General features: G+C 32.5%; 3 protein-coding genes across 8 annotated transcripts; 2 read left to right on the forward strand and 1 right to left on the reverse strand.

The window, feature by feature from the left end:
- Window positions 1-3,624: 3,624 nt before the first annotated feature.
- Window positions 3,625-7,096, reverse strand: LOC113847409 (reticulon-like protein B8). 5 transcript variants are annotated; one of them, XM_027476506.1, is made up of 7 exons: window positions 6,970-7,023; window positions 6,464-6,652; window positions 5,887-6,074; window positions 5,619-5,799; window positions 5,370-5,511; window positions 4,519-4,588; window positions 3,644-3,936 (listed from the first exon to the last, which is right to left on the reverse strand). In XM_027476506.1, exons 3-7 carry the CDS (start codon window positions 6,059-6,061, stop codon window positions 3,767-3,769), a joined length of 738 nt encoding a protein of 245 aa, XP_027332307.1. In that variant the 5' UTR covers window positions 6,062-6,074; window positions 6,464-6,652; window positions 6,970-7,023; the 3' UTR covers window positions 3,644-3,766. The 5 variants fall into 5 exon arrangements, with proteins under 5 accessions (XP_027332304.1, XP_027332307.1, XP_027332305.1 ...); XM_027476504.1 differs by lacking the exon at window positions 6,464-6,652 and having other exon boundaries at window positions 6,970-7,096; XM_027476507.1 differs by lacking the exon at window positions 6,464-6,652 and having other exon boundaries at window positions 6,974-7,091.
- Window positions 7,097-8,737: 1,641 nt separating this feature from the next.
- Window positions 8,738-11,094, forward strand: LOC113848400 (oxygen-evolving enhancer protein 2, chloroplastic-like). 2 transcript variants are annotated; one of them, XM_027477886.1, is made up of 4 exons: window positions 8,738-9,115; window positions 9,795-10,027; window positions 10,408-10,458; window positions 10,669-11,094. In XM_027477886.1, the coding sequence occupies exons 1-4, from the start codon at window positions 8,878-8,880 to the stop codon at window positions 10,927-10,929; spliced, it is 783 nt and encodes a 260-aa protein (XP_027333687.1). In that variant the 5' UTR covers window positions 8,738-8,877; the 3' UTR covers window positions 10,930-11,094. The 2 variants fall into 2 exon arrangements, with proteins under 2 accessions (XP_027333687.1, XP_027333688.1); XM_027477887.1 differs by lacking the exon at window positions 10,408-10,458 and having other exon boundaries at window positions 8,769-9,115.
- Window positions 11,095-11,733: 639 nt separating this feature from the next.
- Window positions 11,734-16,799, forward strand: LOC113848399 (WD repeat-containing protein 26 homolog). Its single transcript, XM_027477885.1, has 5 exons — window positions 11,734-12,153; window positions 12,578-13,456; window positions 14,537-14,638; window positions 14,913-15,542; window positions 16,288-16,799. The coding sequence occupies exons 2-5, from the start codon at window positions 12,683-12,685 to the stop codon at window positions 16,501-16,503; spliced, it is 1,722 nt and encodes a 573-aa protein (XP_027333686.1). The 5' UTR covers window positions 11,734-12,153; window positions 12,578-12,682; the 3' UTR covers window positions 16,504-16,799.
- The last annotated feature ends 1,772 nt before the right edge of the window (window positions 16,800-18,571 follow it).

Genomic DNA, 18,571 nt, shown 5'->3' on the forward strand with positions numbered 1-18,571 from the left:
TATGTCACAAAAATAATGACTGCAAGAGCAAAACACTACAACCTATTCGAACATAAACTTCAGTAAACACAACAACAAAAGAAAGACTGTTACAGAAGCTTAAGCTGACTACTACATTTAAATACCCCCATCTCTTATTCTACAAATGCAGCATAAGCACACATATAACTCTTCATTCCTCGGTATCTCCTTCTCATCTACTCATGTATGGTGCCAGATTCTATGCTGCTGGTGCCACATCGATACCACTATCATCATCATCATCGTCATCACCCTCATTTGAGATGCAAAAGCTGTGGAATTTAGTTGCAGCCCAGCCATTGCCATTGAGAAACAAGGACACACTATATTTCTTGCAACTAAAGACCACCATTTTAGCACAGATGAAAGAATCCTATGAAATAAAGACTGCCTCGGTTGTGAACTACCTATGTTGACTGAATGAGGTCACGAGTCTTGACATTTATACACTTAGAAAATTGTATTAAAAATATATATAAAAGAAAAAGTAATATTATATGGGTCACCTTTAATTAATGCACCATAAGAAAATATATATAATAAGTTTTAATTAAAAATCATATAATATTAATATTAAACATTATAATTTTGAATAAATTTAATTATTTATTAACTTTTATTAGTCTAATAATACAAGTTTTAAAAAAAATTGAATATATTCGAGATTTTCTGAGAGATAAGTTTGCTTTCTTGCTTTCTCTTTCTCTAGTACCAACGGGAAACTTTTGGTTTTGTTTTGTTGTTAGAATGTAACGTTATTTATGATTGCAAAGGAGGGAATGGCTGATCTGGTGAAGCTTCTCACCATACATTTATCACAGATGGACAGTGAGGGCCCAAAACTCGAGCAAAACTCATGGCTTCTTGCTGCACAACGCATTCAACATGTGGACTTGAGAGCTGTACACACGCTTGACTTTCATTGTCACATGCACTTGGATGACCTGGATATGCTTAGAACACCTCGCAAGAATACAAATGGAAAGAAGAGAATGGTAGAAAGAAAAAAGAGAAAAAAAAATAGAATTATTATTAATAATGTGATAAAAATAAAATAAAATGATTATCAAACATTTAGATAAAATATTTGGAGTTGTTTTAAATTGTAAGTTTAAGTTCAGCTGTGTATTTATAATCTGGACTGTGTCCAGTGAAAATAATAAAATGTGAAAGAAAATATAGAATTTATAGGTGTATAAACATTATTCTTATTTTTAAATACAAGAGTGACTCTAGAAGGAGACATGTATTTACTTTTTTATTTACAATTCTAATTTATATACAATTCAATAATATAATTATTTATTTAATATCTTTTTATTTTATTAAATCACGTTATTTATTATATTTATTATTTTTCTTTTCTTCCTCCCTATTTCTTTCTAGGTAAGTTTAAGTTTCACTTTGATCGCATCTTCCGGTTGTATGGACTCCCATGATTTGCTCATTCAAAAAGCATACAATTTTATATTTAGAAATTAAAATGAATTTTTCATTAGACGTCCGTCCTTTCTATTGAGACAGCAATTGCCAAAGAAATATTATGTTAATTGTGGAGGCACCTAATAACAGTATGAGACATATAGGTGCAGGAATTTTATATATAAAATTAAAGATAACGAAATTATATATAATACACATCATAATAACTCAATTCAATTCTAATTATATATAATTGAATAATTGCTAAATGACTATCTGATGAGAACTCACGAATCATAAACTATACTGATGAGAACCCACGAATCATAAACTATTCTAATGAGAACCCATGAGTCATAAGCAATCTTTATAAGAATCCATGAGTCATAAGTAATTCTTGTTTTGAGTGAGTGTGTACTACTCTCTTATCTTATCCTACAAAAAAAGGCATGAATTGGTGCTTTAGAATGCAAGATTGAACTGGGGTCGGGTTACTATAATTGTTAGACTTTGCAGGAATTTTATATATAAAATTAAAGATAACACAATTATATATAATACATATCATAACAACTCAATTCAATTCCAACTATATATAATTGAATAATTGCGTTAAACGCGTACCTGATGAGAATTCACGATAATTGTAAAACCTTTCTACTTACCAGCATTCATGGAGAAACTAGTGATGATTGCCATGAATGCTGCCCTCGAGGACGTGTACAAGAAGGTCTTTGCCGATTCCTATCAACATGATGCACCTCTCAGTAGAGAGGGGCGTGAAAACGCCGTGGAGACTTTGATCGAAGGAATAGGTATCAATTGATAAACATTTTGATTGAGGAAGAGAATCCAGGATGAACACTTTTTTCGTTCGCTATGTGCTGACTGGATACTCGCGTGATCGATCGATGGACGGGGAATTGCATGAATGACGAGACTGGCCTAACCGAAAGTAAAGGCTCTTCCCTCTGATGGCGAATCTTGATTGACGAGTCATAAGCAATTCTGATGAGAACCCATGAGTCCTAAGCAATTCTTGTTTTGAGTGAGTGTAAGTTTAGCCATGAGAGTGGTACGGGTTCTCATCAGGATTGCTTATAACTCGTGGGTTCTCATCAGTTACACCGATGTATCGTACTCTCTCGACCAGGCCATCAAAAGAAAATACTGCGAAATCTTTCCGAAGTGAGAGAAGGAGGGAAGGCGCGCTACAACTAACATAACAGCCAGCTGAAAAACGCTAGCTAGCTAGGCTAGCGCGCAATGGCTTTCTCTGATAGGGGCTCGCTTCTTCAAGCTCCGCCCAACCTATACAAGGCGCTGCTCGCTTTCTCTCAGCCACCAGTGGCTTATGTAGTGGTCGGCATTCCTACGTGCTCCTCTTTGCCCCCTACTTAAGAATCCAAAGGTCACCTTTGGCTGTTGTCTTGACGCTGAAAGTTGCCGGGGTCTAGGTTTATGGATGGATTTAGTCAGCGAAAGTCCCTCAAACTCAATCAATATCAACAAGATGTCGTGACCGGTTAGGCTTGGTTGATTTTGTCAGAAAAGAAATTAGGTTTCGGGGGTGGGTTCAATTATATACCTCCGGTAGTTAGAATTGAATTGAGTTGTTATGATGTGTATTATATATAATTGTGTTATCTTTAATTTTATATATAAAATTCCTACAATTGGGTCAATTAATACTTAATTTGACACATCAACATATTGTTATTTATTTTTTTAAAAAAGTATAGTAATAAATTATTATTTTAATAATATTGCAAGTTAATCTGCCCTTTCAACGAGCCCACGTCTTGTTATAATATATGGAATAACCAAATGATACAGTTTTTTTTGTTTATTATTTTTTTAAGTTAATACATTTTTTTAAATAATTGCAAAAATCCCACATTTTATTTTGGTTTTAGTTTTACAGATAAGAAAAAATTAGTAAAAATTTGTTTTTTTCCATTTCTTTCGTCAAATAGTGAAAATAAAAACACTTAAAAATGACATAACACTTTTAAAAATATAAAAAAAATTATGGAAAACGAGGGGGAAAATATCAAGCAGCACCTAAAACTTTTAGGATTTTTTTATTTGTTATTTTTATTTATTTGTTTTACGTTCGACGCTGGATAATATCAAATAATGGGATACCATAAATTTTAAAGACCCCAACATAGAATATATATAAAAATAAAATAAAATTATTGAGTCCCAATCAACAGCATGGGCCAGAAATCTTTTGTTCACTAGTTACATCCTTCATCAGCCTTTCCCAGTTCCATAAGTAATGGAAGTTCAGAATCAAACCATTTACATAAGGATGAATCTATTCATACTTCTTCCCCTTGAGCTTTCCCTTGGGGATTTTGCTAAGCAAACCAGCATCCAGCTTCTGATAGTGATTTTGCATCTGATCAAGGACCTTGTACACAAAGTTGTCAACTTTATCCTCATACTTTTCATAGAGAACTGGGAGTGTATGTGCACCAACAAAACCTGAGGACATTACACAATAGAAGTTTTAGCAATAATGTATGATAAAGAATAAAACTAGAACGAAAATCATCATCGTGTGAACTTCGGGAAGAAATAGATCCCAGTATCCTACAAAAACAATGTACATGAAGATTGACTTATTTTAGTTTTCAAATAAGAACAGTTATTGAGGTGGCATATTATCAGAGAATATTTTTTGCATGTGCGTATTCTGTTATACCGTCCCTCACCCCAGCCACTGAACAAGTATTTAACATGTTTCAAATTGTTTACTATACTGAAAACTACACAGTTATGACGCAGCCAAATTACATGCTCTTTAAAGTTAATAGTAAGTTTTAAGCATCCCTATTGTCCATTGTACAAGCACAGCATTAGGTTGCCTTCACCGTCCAAGAAATGCTAATATAATACAATTTCCATAATTTCAATATATCATTTTTATTGAGAGCAAATATTGTAGGATTAGTTGAACTTTTGAATTATATTTTTCAAACTTTGTGCAACTTAATTAAAGCAAACAAATATTCTGATGAGCACGTTCTAATCTATCAATTGATGAAAATAAAGCAGTTCCCTCACCAATATACATAACAGTCAGAAAATTGCACCAGCTTCCAATCACAGCACCAGCCCATAAACTTGCTACAACCTGGTTGTGTTTTAACCATTATCACAAATTCCATAAAGAAAGTGCATTTTTTGGTTACGAAATATAAAATAAACATAATTTAGCTGCATACAGAAATGGTTAAAAACAAGTTATAAAACTGACGGCAAATTCACATTGATCATATATGTCCTATAATACGACTCTCCAAGTCAAGTAATACAACAAATCCACATTGACCCATTAAACTTGCAAGTTACAATCCTCGTTTTCCCGATACAATGTATATCGTACCTCCTACTGGGAGCAGTCATTTCTCTCTTCCTCACCTACCCACACCCTCCCTGGGTGCCAACTCTTTATTCTCATTGCACCGTAATGCTCACTTCTTTAGAAACATCAAAGGGATAAAATCAGGCATAAACACACAAATAATAGATTAATTATTGCCACAACAGACAGGTTAACAGCAAATGATTCTTACAAGTTACTATCACATAAGATTTAGTTGACTTGACAAGATCTGACAAATTCAAGGAACTTCTCTCTTCTGCATAGTATAGGTTTAAATATAACCTATCGTAGAAGAAATTCAATGAAAAAAAAACAGTAGTTGACAACTCCAATTACAAATCAATAACATGTAACAAACAAAAAATGTTGTAGCAAACAAAAATAAATGGAATTGATTGAAAACCAAGTATTGACACAAATACTGATGTCTGAAACTGAAGAATGGTTTGAACCTGGAAACTAAGCTTTAAGAATAAATTTGGACTATAAATAACAATTCCAAAGCAAGTGAACATAAGAGTAACCATACAAGAAGGAATTGTTTTAGGTTTCCTCCACAAGCAACATTTTGAAGAAACCTCAAACCACGGTTAACCTCAGCACCAACTGCAGTTGCAATATTCACAAAGATATCATCTGGGAGAAAGAAACGGGGAACTTTAGATGGCTTCCTGTTGCACCAGAGAACAAAGCATGCTTACTTAAAGCTGTAAAGTAGTATAACATATTAACATAAAGTCAGACATTGAAAGAAACGAAGTAAAGATGTTTGGATAACCTGCTAAACAAGCCGGAAGCATTTGTCCAAAGAAACTGTGCTAGCATGCCAAGAGCCAGAACAAAGAATAAAAGGGTTAGGAAATTATAATTAAGCCATTCAAAAAGCACCCATATAGCTGTTGTAGCCGTTAAAACGCTAGCCGAGATCTTCTTGTTCCTCCATAACAAGACATCAGCAGCTACATCATTCAAACGGGAGAGGGAAAAGTTTATAAGTCAAGGCCAATATGATGGATTTTACAGGAAATTTAATAGAGCTGCCATACATTTTCCACCCCCTAAAATATGGTGCACAGGTTTCTGGCGTCCAAACAATTTATTGAGTTGGGAGCTCACTGAGCTTGACTTCTCTTCTTCAAAGAATGATACAGATTTTTGCTTCTCAGCAATTGTTTCCACAAGGGTGTTCAAAAGATTTTCAGCTGTGATTTTCTCGGACATTGTTCCAGCACTTCTATAAGAACCAAAAAGAGAATCATAATGCATTGTATGAAATAGCTATTATGCCTAACGCCACAGCAGCATAGATAACCATTCATAGGAAAACCAACAAACATGAAATGAATGTAAAAGATTCAATGTACTTGAAGCCATTCCTAATCCTAGGCCTGAACATTGGATTGATTCGAGTTTTGAAGGGTATTTATAGAAATTTAGGATAAGTCAGGAGATGAGTATTGAAGGATAAGATAACAAAGGGTAAATATTTTATTTTTAAATTAAGAATATTATACAACAATTATAAAAATAAAAAATATTAATATGTTAAATTTATGTTACTTTTTTATTCATTTAAAAATATTAAATTAAAAAATATTTACTATAAATAAATAAAATATATACATACTCTTCCTTCTTTCTCCGTCAAAACTTAACTCTCAGACGTAACTTGAAAGGATTAGGTGGAAAGGGAACAGAAGTCAACATTGAGTCAGCGAGCAACACAAAAGATATTCTTCTAACGAGACTGTGAATGATTGTGATACATATCAAAGATTAAAACCTCCATTTACTTTAAAACTGATGCAAACACTGATACAAAACACAAATGAGCCAGGATAAAAAAATTTCTTCAAAACATATATACCCCATAAAATTGAGAAGCAGAATATAAGAAAAGTTACTGCAAGTAAAGTTATTCCACCCTGAATTCAGAAGCATAAAGGAAGCGCATTTGACGTACAATGAGATATGATCAACAAAGGAAGAAATTCAAACACGGGGAAATACCTAACTACAAAAATGTCCAGTGAATTGAAGAGGACTATGTAGAAAACGAAAATCAAAATTAAAAGCATGAAATAATTGCAATTGCAACAGCGAAAAAGAAAAGGAATGGTTTAACGTACAGACCAGAGGAAGGAGCAGAGAGAGAAGAGTAGAAGCGAACGACCACTGCAATGCAAATGCGCACACACAAAGAGAGGGAGAAAGAGAAAGAGATGCTTATACTTCAACTTGAGGGGAAAAGTTAACATAGAAAGTGTTTGAAAAGGGAAAATGTTTGGTAGATATATTTAAGACTTAGGAGGATACTATATATATTAAGAGAGAAGTAAAGTAATGTTATAATTTTTTAATGTTTTATAAAAATATTAAATAAAAATGTAGATGAGTTTAATGTTTTAAAAATAAAATATATTTACTTTATATTAATAATTGAGAGAATTTATTAGAGAATTTAATGAAAAAAATATTAGCTTTTTGATGAAATGATTTTTTATTTAGTATAATTGCTTCTCTCTCTTTTTTAATGAATGCAAAATATATGTTTGAATAAATAAATAGTGATAATTGAGCAACCACCTTTCTTTTGCATTCTTCTCAACAACAAAACAAAATACACGTGAACCTCCACGTCATCTTCCCGTTTCGGAGTCCGAGCCACAGCGTAAACAACAATCAATTATTATAACTCTAATATAATAAAAATTTGTTACTTTATAATTTAATTTAAGCATTAGAAGTAACAAATTTTTGTTATATTAAATTTATAAATATATAATAAATTTTTTAAATTATTTTTTTAAACTCATCTTTAAAATTTGATATTAACATTTTTTTTAGTTTTATGGTTTGAAATTATTTTTTTCCGGTAATAATGGGTGAGGTGTTTTTTTTTGGTGAAAGAAGACTTGAGAGCCCAAAAGCGAAAGGTAAAGCCCATGAAATTATAATTGAAGGGTATTTTAGAGACAACAAATTTGTCTAAAATATGCTTTGCATTTTGGGTAAATAATCCCAATCCAAATGTGAGGAAAAAGATCTCAAGATTTAATGCTTTTGGACGGTTCTCATCCATGAATTGAAGCCAACTCCATGTAAGATGTAACCAATCTCAAACCAACAGGAATTGAAGTTCACTAGATATCATCAATTATTAATTGTTAATTTAATTTATAAGTGAAGTTATTTAAAAACTTAAAATAAATTTCTAAAAATTAATATTTTTTGTGTTTATTTTTTTAATTTAATATAATTTTTTAATGATTAACAATATTTTAAAATATAAATTAATAATTCTTTGGGACCTTGAAAAGTGAGGCTTTGGAATTAGGTGCATTGAAGGGGCATTTTTAAGTTCAAGTAAAGCTTAGATATTTCACTATAAATAATAAGTATTCTATTTTATCATATAAATAAATTAAAATAATTAAACTAAAGTAAATAAAAAACAATTGAGTTTCAATTCAAATCTATCATCTTTATGTTTATTATTTCAATATGAAGTGTTAACATTTTAAAAAATAGATTTAAATTGAGACCAACTGTACTTGAAATAAATAAAAATAAAATAAAATTAGGTTTCTAATGGAAAAAATTCATGTGATATAAAAGAATAATAACTCATAAGCAAACAGCTTAGAAGTGTATATTATGAACAGAATCATCAATTACATGAATACACGTTTTAAGAAAAAATATTAAAAAAACTTGGAACCATTATGTATACACAATATCAAGTCATGGTAATGTCTTGAAGCATAACAAGGCCCCATTTTCCTAAGTGGCTACGGGTCGAAGAAAATGAAAATATGTGACATGACGTGGCACCAATCAGAGGCTCAACAACCTTATCCCACATCAAAAATCTAATCCAAACTTCCCAATCATCCATTTCCAAATCCAATATCCAAAACCAACCACACTCTTTCACACCCCAACATCTAAACTAAACTCCAAGTCCACAAGTTCCATACCATAGTCTAATTTCACATAGCAAACAAGGAGAGTTTGTGTGTGTGAGAGAGTGCACAATGGCTTCTACTCAATGTTTCTTGCATCACCATGCCTTTACCACCCCTACCAGAACCCCTTCTCAACGCATAATGGTTAACACCAAGCCAAACCTCATAGTTTGCAAGGCCCAGAAGCAGACACCTCAAGAGGATGATGCTAGCTTAGTCTCTCGCCGGTTAGCTCTCACTGTGCTCATTGGTGCTGCTGCTGTTGGCTCCAAGGTCTCTCCTGCAGATGCAGCCTATGGAGAAGCTGGTATTTACTTACTTTATATCTTTTTATTATGATCAATTTATATTTATATAGCTAACATCTATGTGGACAGTAAAGTTTATACTATACTTAAATGATGATAGCAGCTTATAGTCTTTGGCTTAGAAGTTAAATACCCATTTGCATAAATGTCCACTTTTTGAAAAGAATAAGATCATACTATGCTCTAGGAAACCATGCTACCTTTGGTGCCATGAGCACCCATGGAGCACCCCAAATGGCTGCAATTGCTTTGTTTTGAACTGAAATTCTATTTGTAGTAACGAAATTGTATAATCTACTTCTGATTTAGTGGTTTCTGTGAATTGTCCACTCTTTACTTGTTAGACTTTAAGATGAAACAAATTTAGTGATCATAGGATAGAATTTAAATGTAGTAAAATAAATTTAGTTTAACTTAATCTTTAATATTGTAAAATAAATTTATGTAGACCCCATCATATGCTTAGGCTATTTGATTATAATTGAAAGAATGGTGTTGGCAAAGATTAGATTCTTAAATTAACCATTTGGTTATAAAGTCTGTAATACCATGTGATTGTCAAGGATCACGACCTTAACCGAAAAGTTGAAGTTGTTGGGTGGGGGCCAAGTGAATTTGATTCATCTAATAATGGGAACGAAATGATTTATTTGAGCAATTTGATTGTTTTGATTGCAGCCAATGTATTTGGAAAGCCGAAAGCAAACACAGATTTCCAGTCATACGATGGAAATGGATTCAAACTATCGATTCCCGCAAAGTGGAACCCAAGCAAAGAGGTTGAGTACATAGGTCAGGTTCTTAGATATGAGGATAACTTTGATTCAACCACCAATGTTGTTGTCACGGTGACTCCAACTGATAAGAAGTCCATCACTGACTATGGTTCACCCGAAGAGTTCCTCTCTAAGGTAAACTTGTTCTAAACTAGTACTTTTGATTATGTTCTAACAAATAGACCCATTAATGTATTATGTTTCAAGTTCCTACCATTCAAAATGTTGATGGAGTATACTTCCACTTTGGTCCTTGAGATTTTAAATATCATTCCCTTCAGTTTTCAACTTCATAAAACTTTCCCTTAAAAATATTGTAAAACTAGTAATTTTAGTCTTTAACAATGTCCGTGAAAAAATGCATAAAAAAAATAAAGGACTCAAATGAATGAAATATTGCAACATTTTGCAATGTCCAGGTTAAGGTACAATCTCAAAAACTAAAATAGAGGTTTATTTGATATTAATGGCACCAGTTGCTACTCGGTGGCTGAAATTCAAAATCCTGATTGCAGGTTGATTATTTACTAGGAAAACAAGCCTTCTTTGGCGAAACTCAAGCTGAGGTAAGTGACTAAGGATGCATTTGATGAGAACACTGCTTAATTATTTGTTAGATAAATTTTTTATACACTAATAAGTTTGTTCATAATTTTTTTAAAATAAATTGAAAAGTACTTATTCTAATAAACTATAAAAAGAATTATTGAAATAAACTGGAACTTATGATATTTTCATAAGCTTTTCCTAGCTAAGTGTGGACATGAATTGGTCAGGGGGGTTTCGATCCAAATGCGGTGGCCGTAGCAAACATCTTGGAGAGTTCAAAAACAAATATTGATGGGAAGGAGTACTATGTTTTGTCTGTGTTGACAAGGACTGCTGATGGAGATGAAGGTGGAAAGCACCAACTAATAAGAGCAACGGTAAAAGATGGAAAACTATACATATGCAAGGCTCAAGCTGGTGACAAGAGGTGGTTTAAGGGAGCAAGAAGATTTGTGGAGAATGCAGCAAGTTCTTTCAGTGTTGCTTAAGAACTTTTAATAGCGGTTTATGCTCTGTATGTGTAAATCAACTTCCAAGTGCCATGTATTTTGTCCACGAGTTTCATTATTTCAAGGACTTGGTTGGATTTTAATTCAGTGTCTGAATACTTAATATTCGTGGCGTTGTAAAGACAGCCACCCTTTTATTTCTCTCTCTCTCTCTCTCTCTCTAAGCATTTTTAATTATCTTCATTATGATGCCACGGGTCATTTATAGAGTTTAACAACAACAGTTATCTCAAGAAAAGTTAGTTTAAAACGTAATTAATATAATACAATCAAAGGAGAAACACACAGGGATTTTCGGATTGGTACAACCTTAGACATTGTATAGGACAAGACCGTAATTGATGATTAATTAATTTTTCGGCAGAATTGACATCTAATTTGTACTATTTTTCCTATAAAGTTGGAATCCATTCTTCTAACCACCCTTCTCAATTGGGAACAAACATTTCAATTATTTTCAGTTATACAAGGAGGAGCAAGATTTTGAATATATTTTTAAATAATTAAATACTAAATTTTAATTAAAAATTATCATTAAGAATATAAGAAAATTCATGTTTGAAATGTTTGTCACTGAATTTAATAAAATTAATTTTTTGAACTTCTTGATATCCCGTGAAATTCTTGTGATTATGTGAACAATTTCATTATTTGAACTACTAGAAACTGACATCTGATGTAAGATTGTGTACCGTAATGTTTATCTTTTCTAAAAATATATTTGTTTTGAAGAAAAAAGAGCATTAATGCTATAGAAAAGGGATGAAGTTTCGTATGAGAAGAGAAGTAAGAAGGCAAAGGCGTGTTGGTTTAAGAAAGAAGGAAGGTATATACCGAACCAAAAGAAACTGTGAAGGGTGGGGATTGTCATTTCACGAAAGATAGAGGAAGAAAGAATAGAAAGCTTTAAAAGAGAAAAGACGAGGAAAATAAAAAAGGAGAAATCCAGTGGAATAATAAATAATTTATGAATAACATAAATATTCACAATTATAATTATATTATTTATTTATTACACATATATATATCATTCGAGTCTATGCATTTGGAGAAAAGGCGAAGGTTTGGGATTTTGTTGAGCGTGTGTGGTTTTGGTAACTGAAGAGAAAGAGGTTGTGAAGAAGGAGGAGGAGGAGGAATCGACGGTGTTCAATACACGATCGCACCTCAAACTTTGGTTCCGATCGTTTATTTGCTTGTTCGGTAAGTCGGTGGATCATCACCATCTTTATCTTCTTCTCAAGTTGTTGGATCTGTGACTTCTGATACCGATTCTTCTATCTTATACTTTTTCTGTTATTTTTCCGATTTTCTCGATTTTGCTCTGTTTATTTCACAGGAAAATGTATATTATTTGTTTATTTATTTATCTGGCAATTTTTTAGTTCGGCTTCGTTTTTGTGATGGTGATTTTTGGATTTCAGATAGTCTCTGTTAGACTTAAGCTAGGCATCACGCAATCAAATTTGTTTCGGTTATTCGTTAGAAACATTGTGCTTTCGAGTAACACTGCTTGGATTCTTGCATTTTTGTTATTCTTGTTGTTTTTGGATTGTGCTCGTTTGTAGTTTCAATATGAGGAACTTGTATGGTATACTTACTTTTGCTGTTGGTGTTTTCTGTGCAGACATTTTGTTTTCATTGCTGTTTTCAGAGGCATTTTCTTAGCTATATGCTTGTTTGTATTGTTTTCTCACTGCTGAAATTATATATGGGCTGAGGTGCACTTTTCATGGGAGGTGTGGAGGATGAAGAACCAGCTTTGAAACGAATGAAATTAACCTCTAAAGGATTAGTTGGCTTGTCTAACGGTTCTTCTTCTGTGGAGCTTGTTGGAGGCTTGTCAGGTGAATTGATGGCTCGGCCCCTACCGTCCGAAGGGGACGAACAAGTTGTTGGTTCCAAAGGGGTTATAAAGAGAGAGGAATTTGTCAGGATAATTGCAAGGGCATTATACTCTCTTGGTTACAGAAACAGTGGAGCATATTTGGAGGAGGAGTCTGGAATATCTTTACACTCACCTGGGGTGAATCTGTTTATGCAGCAAATACTTGATGGAAATTGGGATGACAGTGTAGTCACATTGCATAAAATTGGTCTGGCCGATGAAAGCATTGTCACATCAGCCTCATTTTTAATATTGGAGCAGAAATTCTTTGAACTTCTTAATGGGGAAAAGGTCATGGAAGCATTGAAGACCTTGAGGACAGAGATTGCTCCACTTTGCGTTAATAATAGTAGAATTCGAGAACTTTCTTCCTGCATAGTCTCACCATCTCCTAGGAGAGATATTGTAAAGGTGAGGTCTCGATCAAAGCTTCTGGAGGAATTGCAGAAACTGATTCCCCCAACAGTAATGATACCTGAAAAGAGGTTGGAGCATCTAGTTGAACAAGCCCTTGTCTTGCAACGAGAGGCATGCCCATTTCACAATTCAATGGATAAGATGTCATTATATTCAGATCATCACTGTGGAAAAGATCAGATACCTTCTCGAACATTACAGGTTAGAAAGTAATATGTCTAGTATATCTTGTTGACTGTTAATTAGTAGTGGTAGCATCATCCTCTTTCTGTTTGCCTGTTGCAGATTAGAACTCCATCTGTTTGCTTTTCTTTCGCCTTTACTTTTGTTTAGAAAATATCTTGTGCGCAGAGGCCACTGTATAGTTTATTTTATCACTGTCTTCATGTTTGTCTTTTCTTGATAAATTTGGTGATCTTTCCTGATTATTAAGTACTGTTGTGATGTACCAGATTTGTGAATACTAAACTGTGGCATCTTGAAAATGGATGTGATTATTGTTGAAGTCCTGTGAATTTTCTTTTAATCTTTGTGTAAGAGGAATGTTAATGATTAGAACGATTTGACCACACCAATTAACAAAATGTTGGTGATGCCAATTATCGTAGGTTTTGAAAGACTTAGCGAACACATGCTAGTTTGTCATTTGAGTTAACAAAAATGGTAGTGATTAGGCAAAATCCTTTCTTGGATGTCATGGTAGACTATGCGCATCTATTTGGAATTGTGACAAATCGTTTGCATCTATTTTGCTTTTTCCAAATCTCAATTCTTGAGGCAACTTATGCCTTGCTATTTTGCTTTTGCACTTGACCTGGCAATAGTCCTGCTTCATACTCTTTGAAAGTACTAAGTTTCGTTCAATTAGAAGAACAATAACCTTAAAGTAGATACACAGCTTGTAGGAGCTTCTTGACCACACATATATTGTAAGAGATATCCGGTCAAGCTATTGTTTCTATGGGTGCCAGAAGCGCTATCTCTACCTTGAATGACTTCACCACTTTTTACTTATTAAACATTTCCTGTCTTGCAAAATGAGATTTATGTATCATTAATTGGATTCAAGGCTATAGGTTTAAATTTAATATTTGTCATCTGATTTCTTTCAAAAACCAACCCCAAAAGCCTGGGAGGAGAAAAGAGAGAAGGTATAGAATCTGTCTTCTGGTTCAATCCTTTTGCTATTTATTTACAACAACAATTTCACCCTTACTTTCTATAGCATGAGTGGTATCTCTTTTCTTATGTTATTTTCTTTTCTTACTAATGTTTCTACAGATATTAGAAGCACATGACGATGAAGTTTGGTTTGTACAATTTTCACACAATGGGAAATATCTAGCTTCGGCATCAAATGATCGAACTGCAATAATTTGGGAGGTAATATTTGATATTGGTCTGCGAATTTCCGTTTTTTCTTTCATTTCTCTTACTTCGGTATCTTTTTAATTTGCTTAAAAATGTGTTTTCATTGCTTGAGTTTTGATTTTGCTATCAACTATCACCCTGCAAATCCAAATCTCATTTGTGATGTTTTCCTTCAGATCAGACACATGCCCTCGTTGTTCAATTTACAAAATTGCATGCGACACACAAATAAAATATGGCTTCATGCTATGGAATTAGGTTTCAGATTTTATTTTATTTTTTATAGGTTGGCATAAATGGTGGACTGTCTGTTAAGCATAAATTATCTGGTCACCAGAAACCTGTTTCTTCTGTTTCATGGAGTCCTAATGATCAAGAGCTCCTCACGTGTGGAGTGGAGGAGGCAATTAGACGTTGGGATGTCTCTAGTGGCAAGTGCCTCCAGATTTATGAAAAAGCCAGTGCTGGCCTAGTTTCCTGTACATGGTTTCCATGTGAAAAATATATACTTTCCGGCTTAAGTGACAAGAGCATTTGCATGTGGGAATTAGATGGTAAAGAAGTCGAGTCTTGGAAAGGACAAAAAACCCTTAAAATTTCTGATTTGGAAATAACGGGTGATGGTGAAGAGATTCTAAGTATTTGTAAAGCCAATGCGGTACTGTTGTTCAATAGAGAAACAAAGGAAGAGAGATTTATTGAAGAGTATCAAACAATTACCTCTTTTTCTTTATCAGAGGATAACAAATTCTTGTTGGTTAATCTTTTGAACCAAGAAATACATCTTTGGAACATAAAAGGTGATCCTAAGCTTGTTGGCAAGTACACAGGTCATCGACGTGCCCGGTTTATTATCAGGTCTTGCTTTGGTGGCCTTGACCAAGCTTTTATTGCTAGTGGAAGTGAGGATTCACAGGTATGGATATTTTATTGTTGAGCAGAATGGAAATTTTTTTTTTTTTAAGTATTAATTATTTACAAATTGAAAGTCTTTTGGAGCTTGTTTGTTTCTGTTGATACCATCAAGCAAACAAATGTTTTTAAATCCGATTGTTTTATTGTAAGACATTGAGTGCTTGTTTGGAATAACTTGAATTCTAGAAAATAATTGCATGTTTTCCAAAAGGTCTAAAGAAACTGACAAAATTAAGCTGGACCGAACCTGCACTCAATGCAAGCCATGAAATGGTGCTTTGTGGTTTGATTGATATATTGAACGTCTTTATTATTATGTTCAGTTCTCATGGGCTTCTATAAGGTTTATTCTATAGCTTATCTTGGTAAAGCTAGGAGCATCTTGATTGATAATTCACAATTCTGCTCGATATGTTCTGTAGTTAAATCAGCTGGTTTTCCCTTTTAGTTGTCTATTATTGGCCTTCAGTTTGTCATCTTCAGATAATGCCAAAGAAAATCAATATTTACGTGTTTCTAGTTGTGACATTTAGTAGATTTCCTATGAGGAATCTAGATACAAGATGTATCTTAGATTGATAGAAGAATTTAGCAGCCGCTAAGCTTCTTTGATTTGATTGTGAAACAGTTCCATACAGCAATCTGTAATGTTATTGGTGCTATTTTCCCAGCTTATGATCGTCAATTCTATTGGATATATTTGGAGAACTATTAAACTTGAGTTGGGTCATGGTCCATCTTTGTAGGTTTACATATGGCACAGAAGCTCAGGAGAGCTAATAGAGACATTACCTGGTCATTCTGGAGCTGTTAATTGTGTGAGCTGGAATCCAGCCAACCCCCACATGTTAGCCTCAGCTAGTGATGACCGGACAATCCGGATATGGGGCCTAAATTGTCTGAACAAGAAGTACCAAAAAGCGCACAGCAATGGCATCCATTACTGCAATGGAGGAACTTAGATCACAAACTCATTCCAATTGATTTCTCATTTTGTTATCATTGCAATTGTGTAAATACCATTACTATCACCACAAGTGGACATTCATATCAAACATGCACGTGACTTTTCTTAAATCTCAAAATAAATTCTTGTTCCATTTACGCGCTTTTTTTTTTTCTTTTCATTTTCTTTGTTTTCGGGGTGGGGGGTGTTATCTAAAAGGATGTTATTTGTGGTACAAATATTCTAATTGAACTACATTCATGAACCTAATTTTTGTAGTCTTACTATATTTGCCAAATTCTCTTTTCAAGCGTAGCATAACTTCTTTGTTTGTGGTGATCTTAGTTTCTTTACTTATTACGCATATCTTTCTTATTAGTGACCAACGGTTACACGCCAGAGAAAAAATAGTTTTTCATGCTTAAAATATATTATTGTTCTTATGTTTGACTTTCATGTATCTTGTATTTTCTTTCTTTTAATACTATTTTCAACCTAGCATATTCACTCTTCCTCTTTCTACTTCCAATCTTGCACTTCTTACGAGTGAAAACACACATTAATCTTGACCAATTCAACGTTATTGCTCACGTCATCCAAGCTAACATACCTTGGATGTTGAATTGAGAGAGACGGCATGCATTTTTTTTTTTTCTCAATCTGCATTTGAGATCTTTGTAGTCATACAATTTTAAATTTGGAATTTGAGAATAAGAAAAATAAGGTGCGTAGATATACCGTCATTGTTCACGTATTATATCAGCAATGAATGTCATATAAATGAATAACACAGAAAATTATAAATTATTAACAGGGACAAAATAAAAACCAAAAATATTTTTTAAGAATTTATTTGAGAAAAAATAAAAAAAATGAGTGATTAAATAAAAAAAATTGTATATTTTTAGAAGATTAAAGTTTTATTTAAGTCATTTTCTTAATATTAGGAAGGGAGACAAAAGTTAGAGGAGAGTGATTTTAGTCTCTTGATTTATTTTTCACTCCTTGTGCCATGTTTTCAATGTTTTAGTTAGAAAAGATAAAAATCTAAAGTTAAAACTACCATTCTGTTGTTTGGATCATCTTAAGCAACAAGCTAAAAAGGTTTATAGTTAGTCTCTAAAATATCTATCTAACTTAACATTGTATAAGTAACGGAGTTATGTGAGTTGTCTTAGTATATTAACTATTTTTTTTTTAGCTAAATTTTTTAATAATAATAAAAAAAATAAAAAACCAAGAAACAATGAAGTGGGTGATGAATTGGATGGATACAGATGCTCTTCTGTTTTGAAGTGAATTAGACAGTTCACTTAAATAAAATTTTGTATTTTTACTTATACAAATTTTTTTGTCTTAAGTAAAAATGTAAAATTAATTGACTAAACGTCTATATTATAGAAAATCCATATCATAGAAGAAGAATGATACATTTGTAATTATAACTTGTAAAGCATCAGTCAATTAAGGTGAATAATGGATCATTTAATGATCTTTACATTGACATTTATGATGTGAGAGATCCTAATCATTAAAATAATTTTTTATTTAAAAATAATAAATATAAATAAATGATTAAGATTATTATTGGATTTACGCAAGAATAATTTTAAATAGATTACAAAACAGTTTTATGCTTAAATATTTAATCAATGATTTTATAATAAAAATTTTAACGCACAAATTATATATGTGAAAATATTGACGTAAAACATTATAAAAAATAAAATAAAATTTAATACTTAAAATTAAATAAAGATATATTGACACATAAATCAATGAGCTTATTTTATTACTTTAAAATATATTTATGATATTTTTTTTATGATTATTGGTTTGAATTAAAGTTATTGCATTGTGTACCGTGAATTTCTACCATAATAACTTTGTTGAAACTATTTATGAATAGTTAAAATAATTAGAAATTTTGTCATGAAAAATTTGATATCAAATTAAATATTTATGATTTAAAAGTATACATGTTCATAGAATTTTACTTTCTTAAAAAATTTACTCAACTTAATTTAAGTAAGTGAAAATTTAAACGACTCAAAAATTTTGAAAATCTCATATCATAGAAGAAC

Source organism: Abrus precatorius, unplaced genomic scaffold (genome assembly GCF_003935025.1).
Source record: "Abrus precatorius isolate BTA unplaced genomic scaffold, Abrus_2018 Scaffold8, whole genome shotgun sequence".
Classification (NCBI taxonomy): domain Eukaryota; kingdom Viridiplantae; phylum Streptophyta; class Magnoliopsida; order Fabales; family Fabaceae; genus Abrus; species Abrus precatorius.

Coding starts and splice junctions, on each gene's coding strand:
- LOC113847409 (XM_027476503.1), bottom strand. CDS start 6,106: ATGCATTATGATTCTCTTTTTGGTTCTTATAGAAGTGCTGGAACAATG. Junction 4,589..5,369: donor ACCTAAAACAATTCCTTCTT/GTATGGTTACTC, acceptor AAACACAACCAG/GTTGTAGCAAGTTTATGGGC. Junction 3,937..4,518: donor TCTGACTGTTATGTATATTG/GTGAGGGAACTG, acceptor TAATGTCCTCAG/GTTTTGTTGGTGCACATACA.
- LOC113848400 (XM_027477886.1), top strand. CDS start 8,878: ATGGCTTCTACTCAATGTTTCTTGCATCACCATGCCTTTACCACCCCT. Junction 9,116..9,794: donor TGCAGCCTATGGAGAAGCTG/GTATTTACTTAC, acceptor TTTTGATTGCAG/CCAATGTATTTGGAAAGCCG. Junction 10,028..10,407: donor CCGAAGAGTTCCTCTCTAAG/GTAAACTTGTTC, acceptor TCCTGATTGCAG/GTTGATTATTTACTAGGAAA.
- LOC113848399 (XM_027477885.1), top strand. CDS start 12,683: ATGGGAGGTGTGGAGGATGAAGAACCAGCTTTGAAACGAATGAAATTA. Junction 14,639..14,912: donor GAACTGCAATAATTTGGGAG/GTAATATTTGAT, acceptor TATTTTTTATAG/GTTGGCATAAATGGTGGACT. Junction 15,543..16,287: donor GTGGAAGTGAGGATTCACAG/GTATGGATATTT, acceptor CCATCTTTGTAG/GTTTACATATGGCACAGAAG.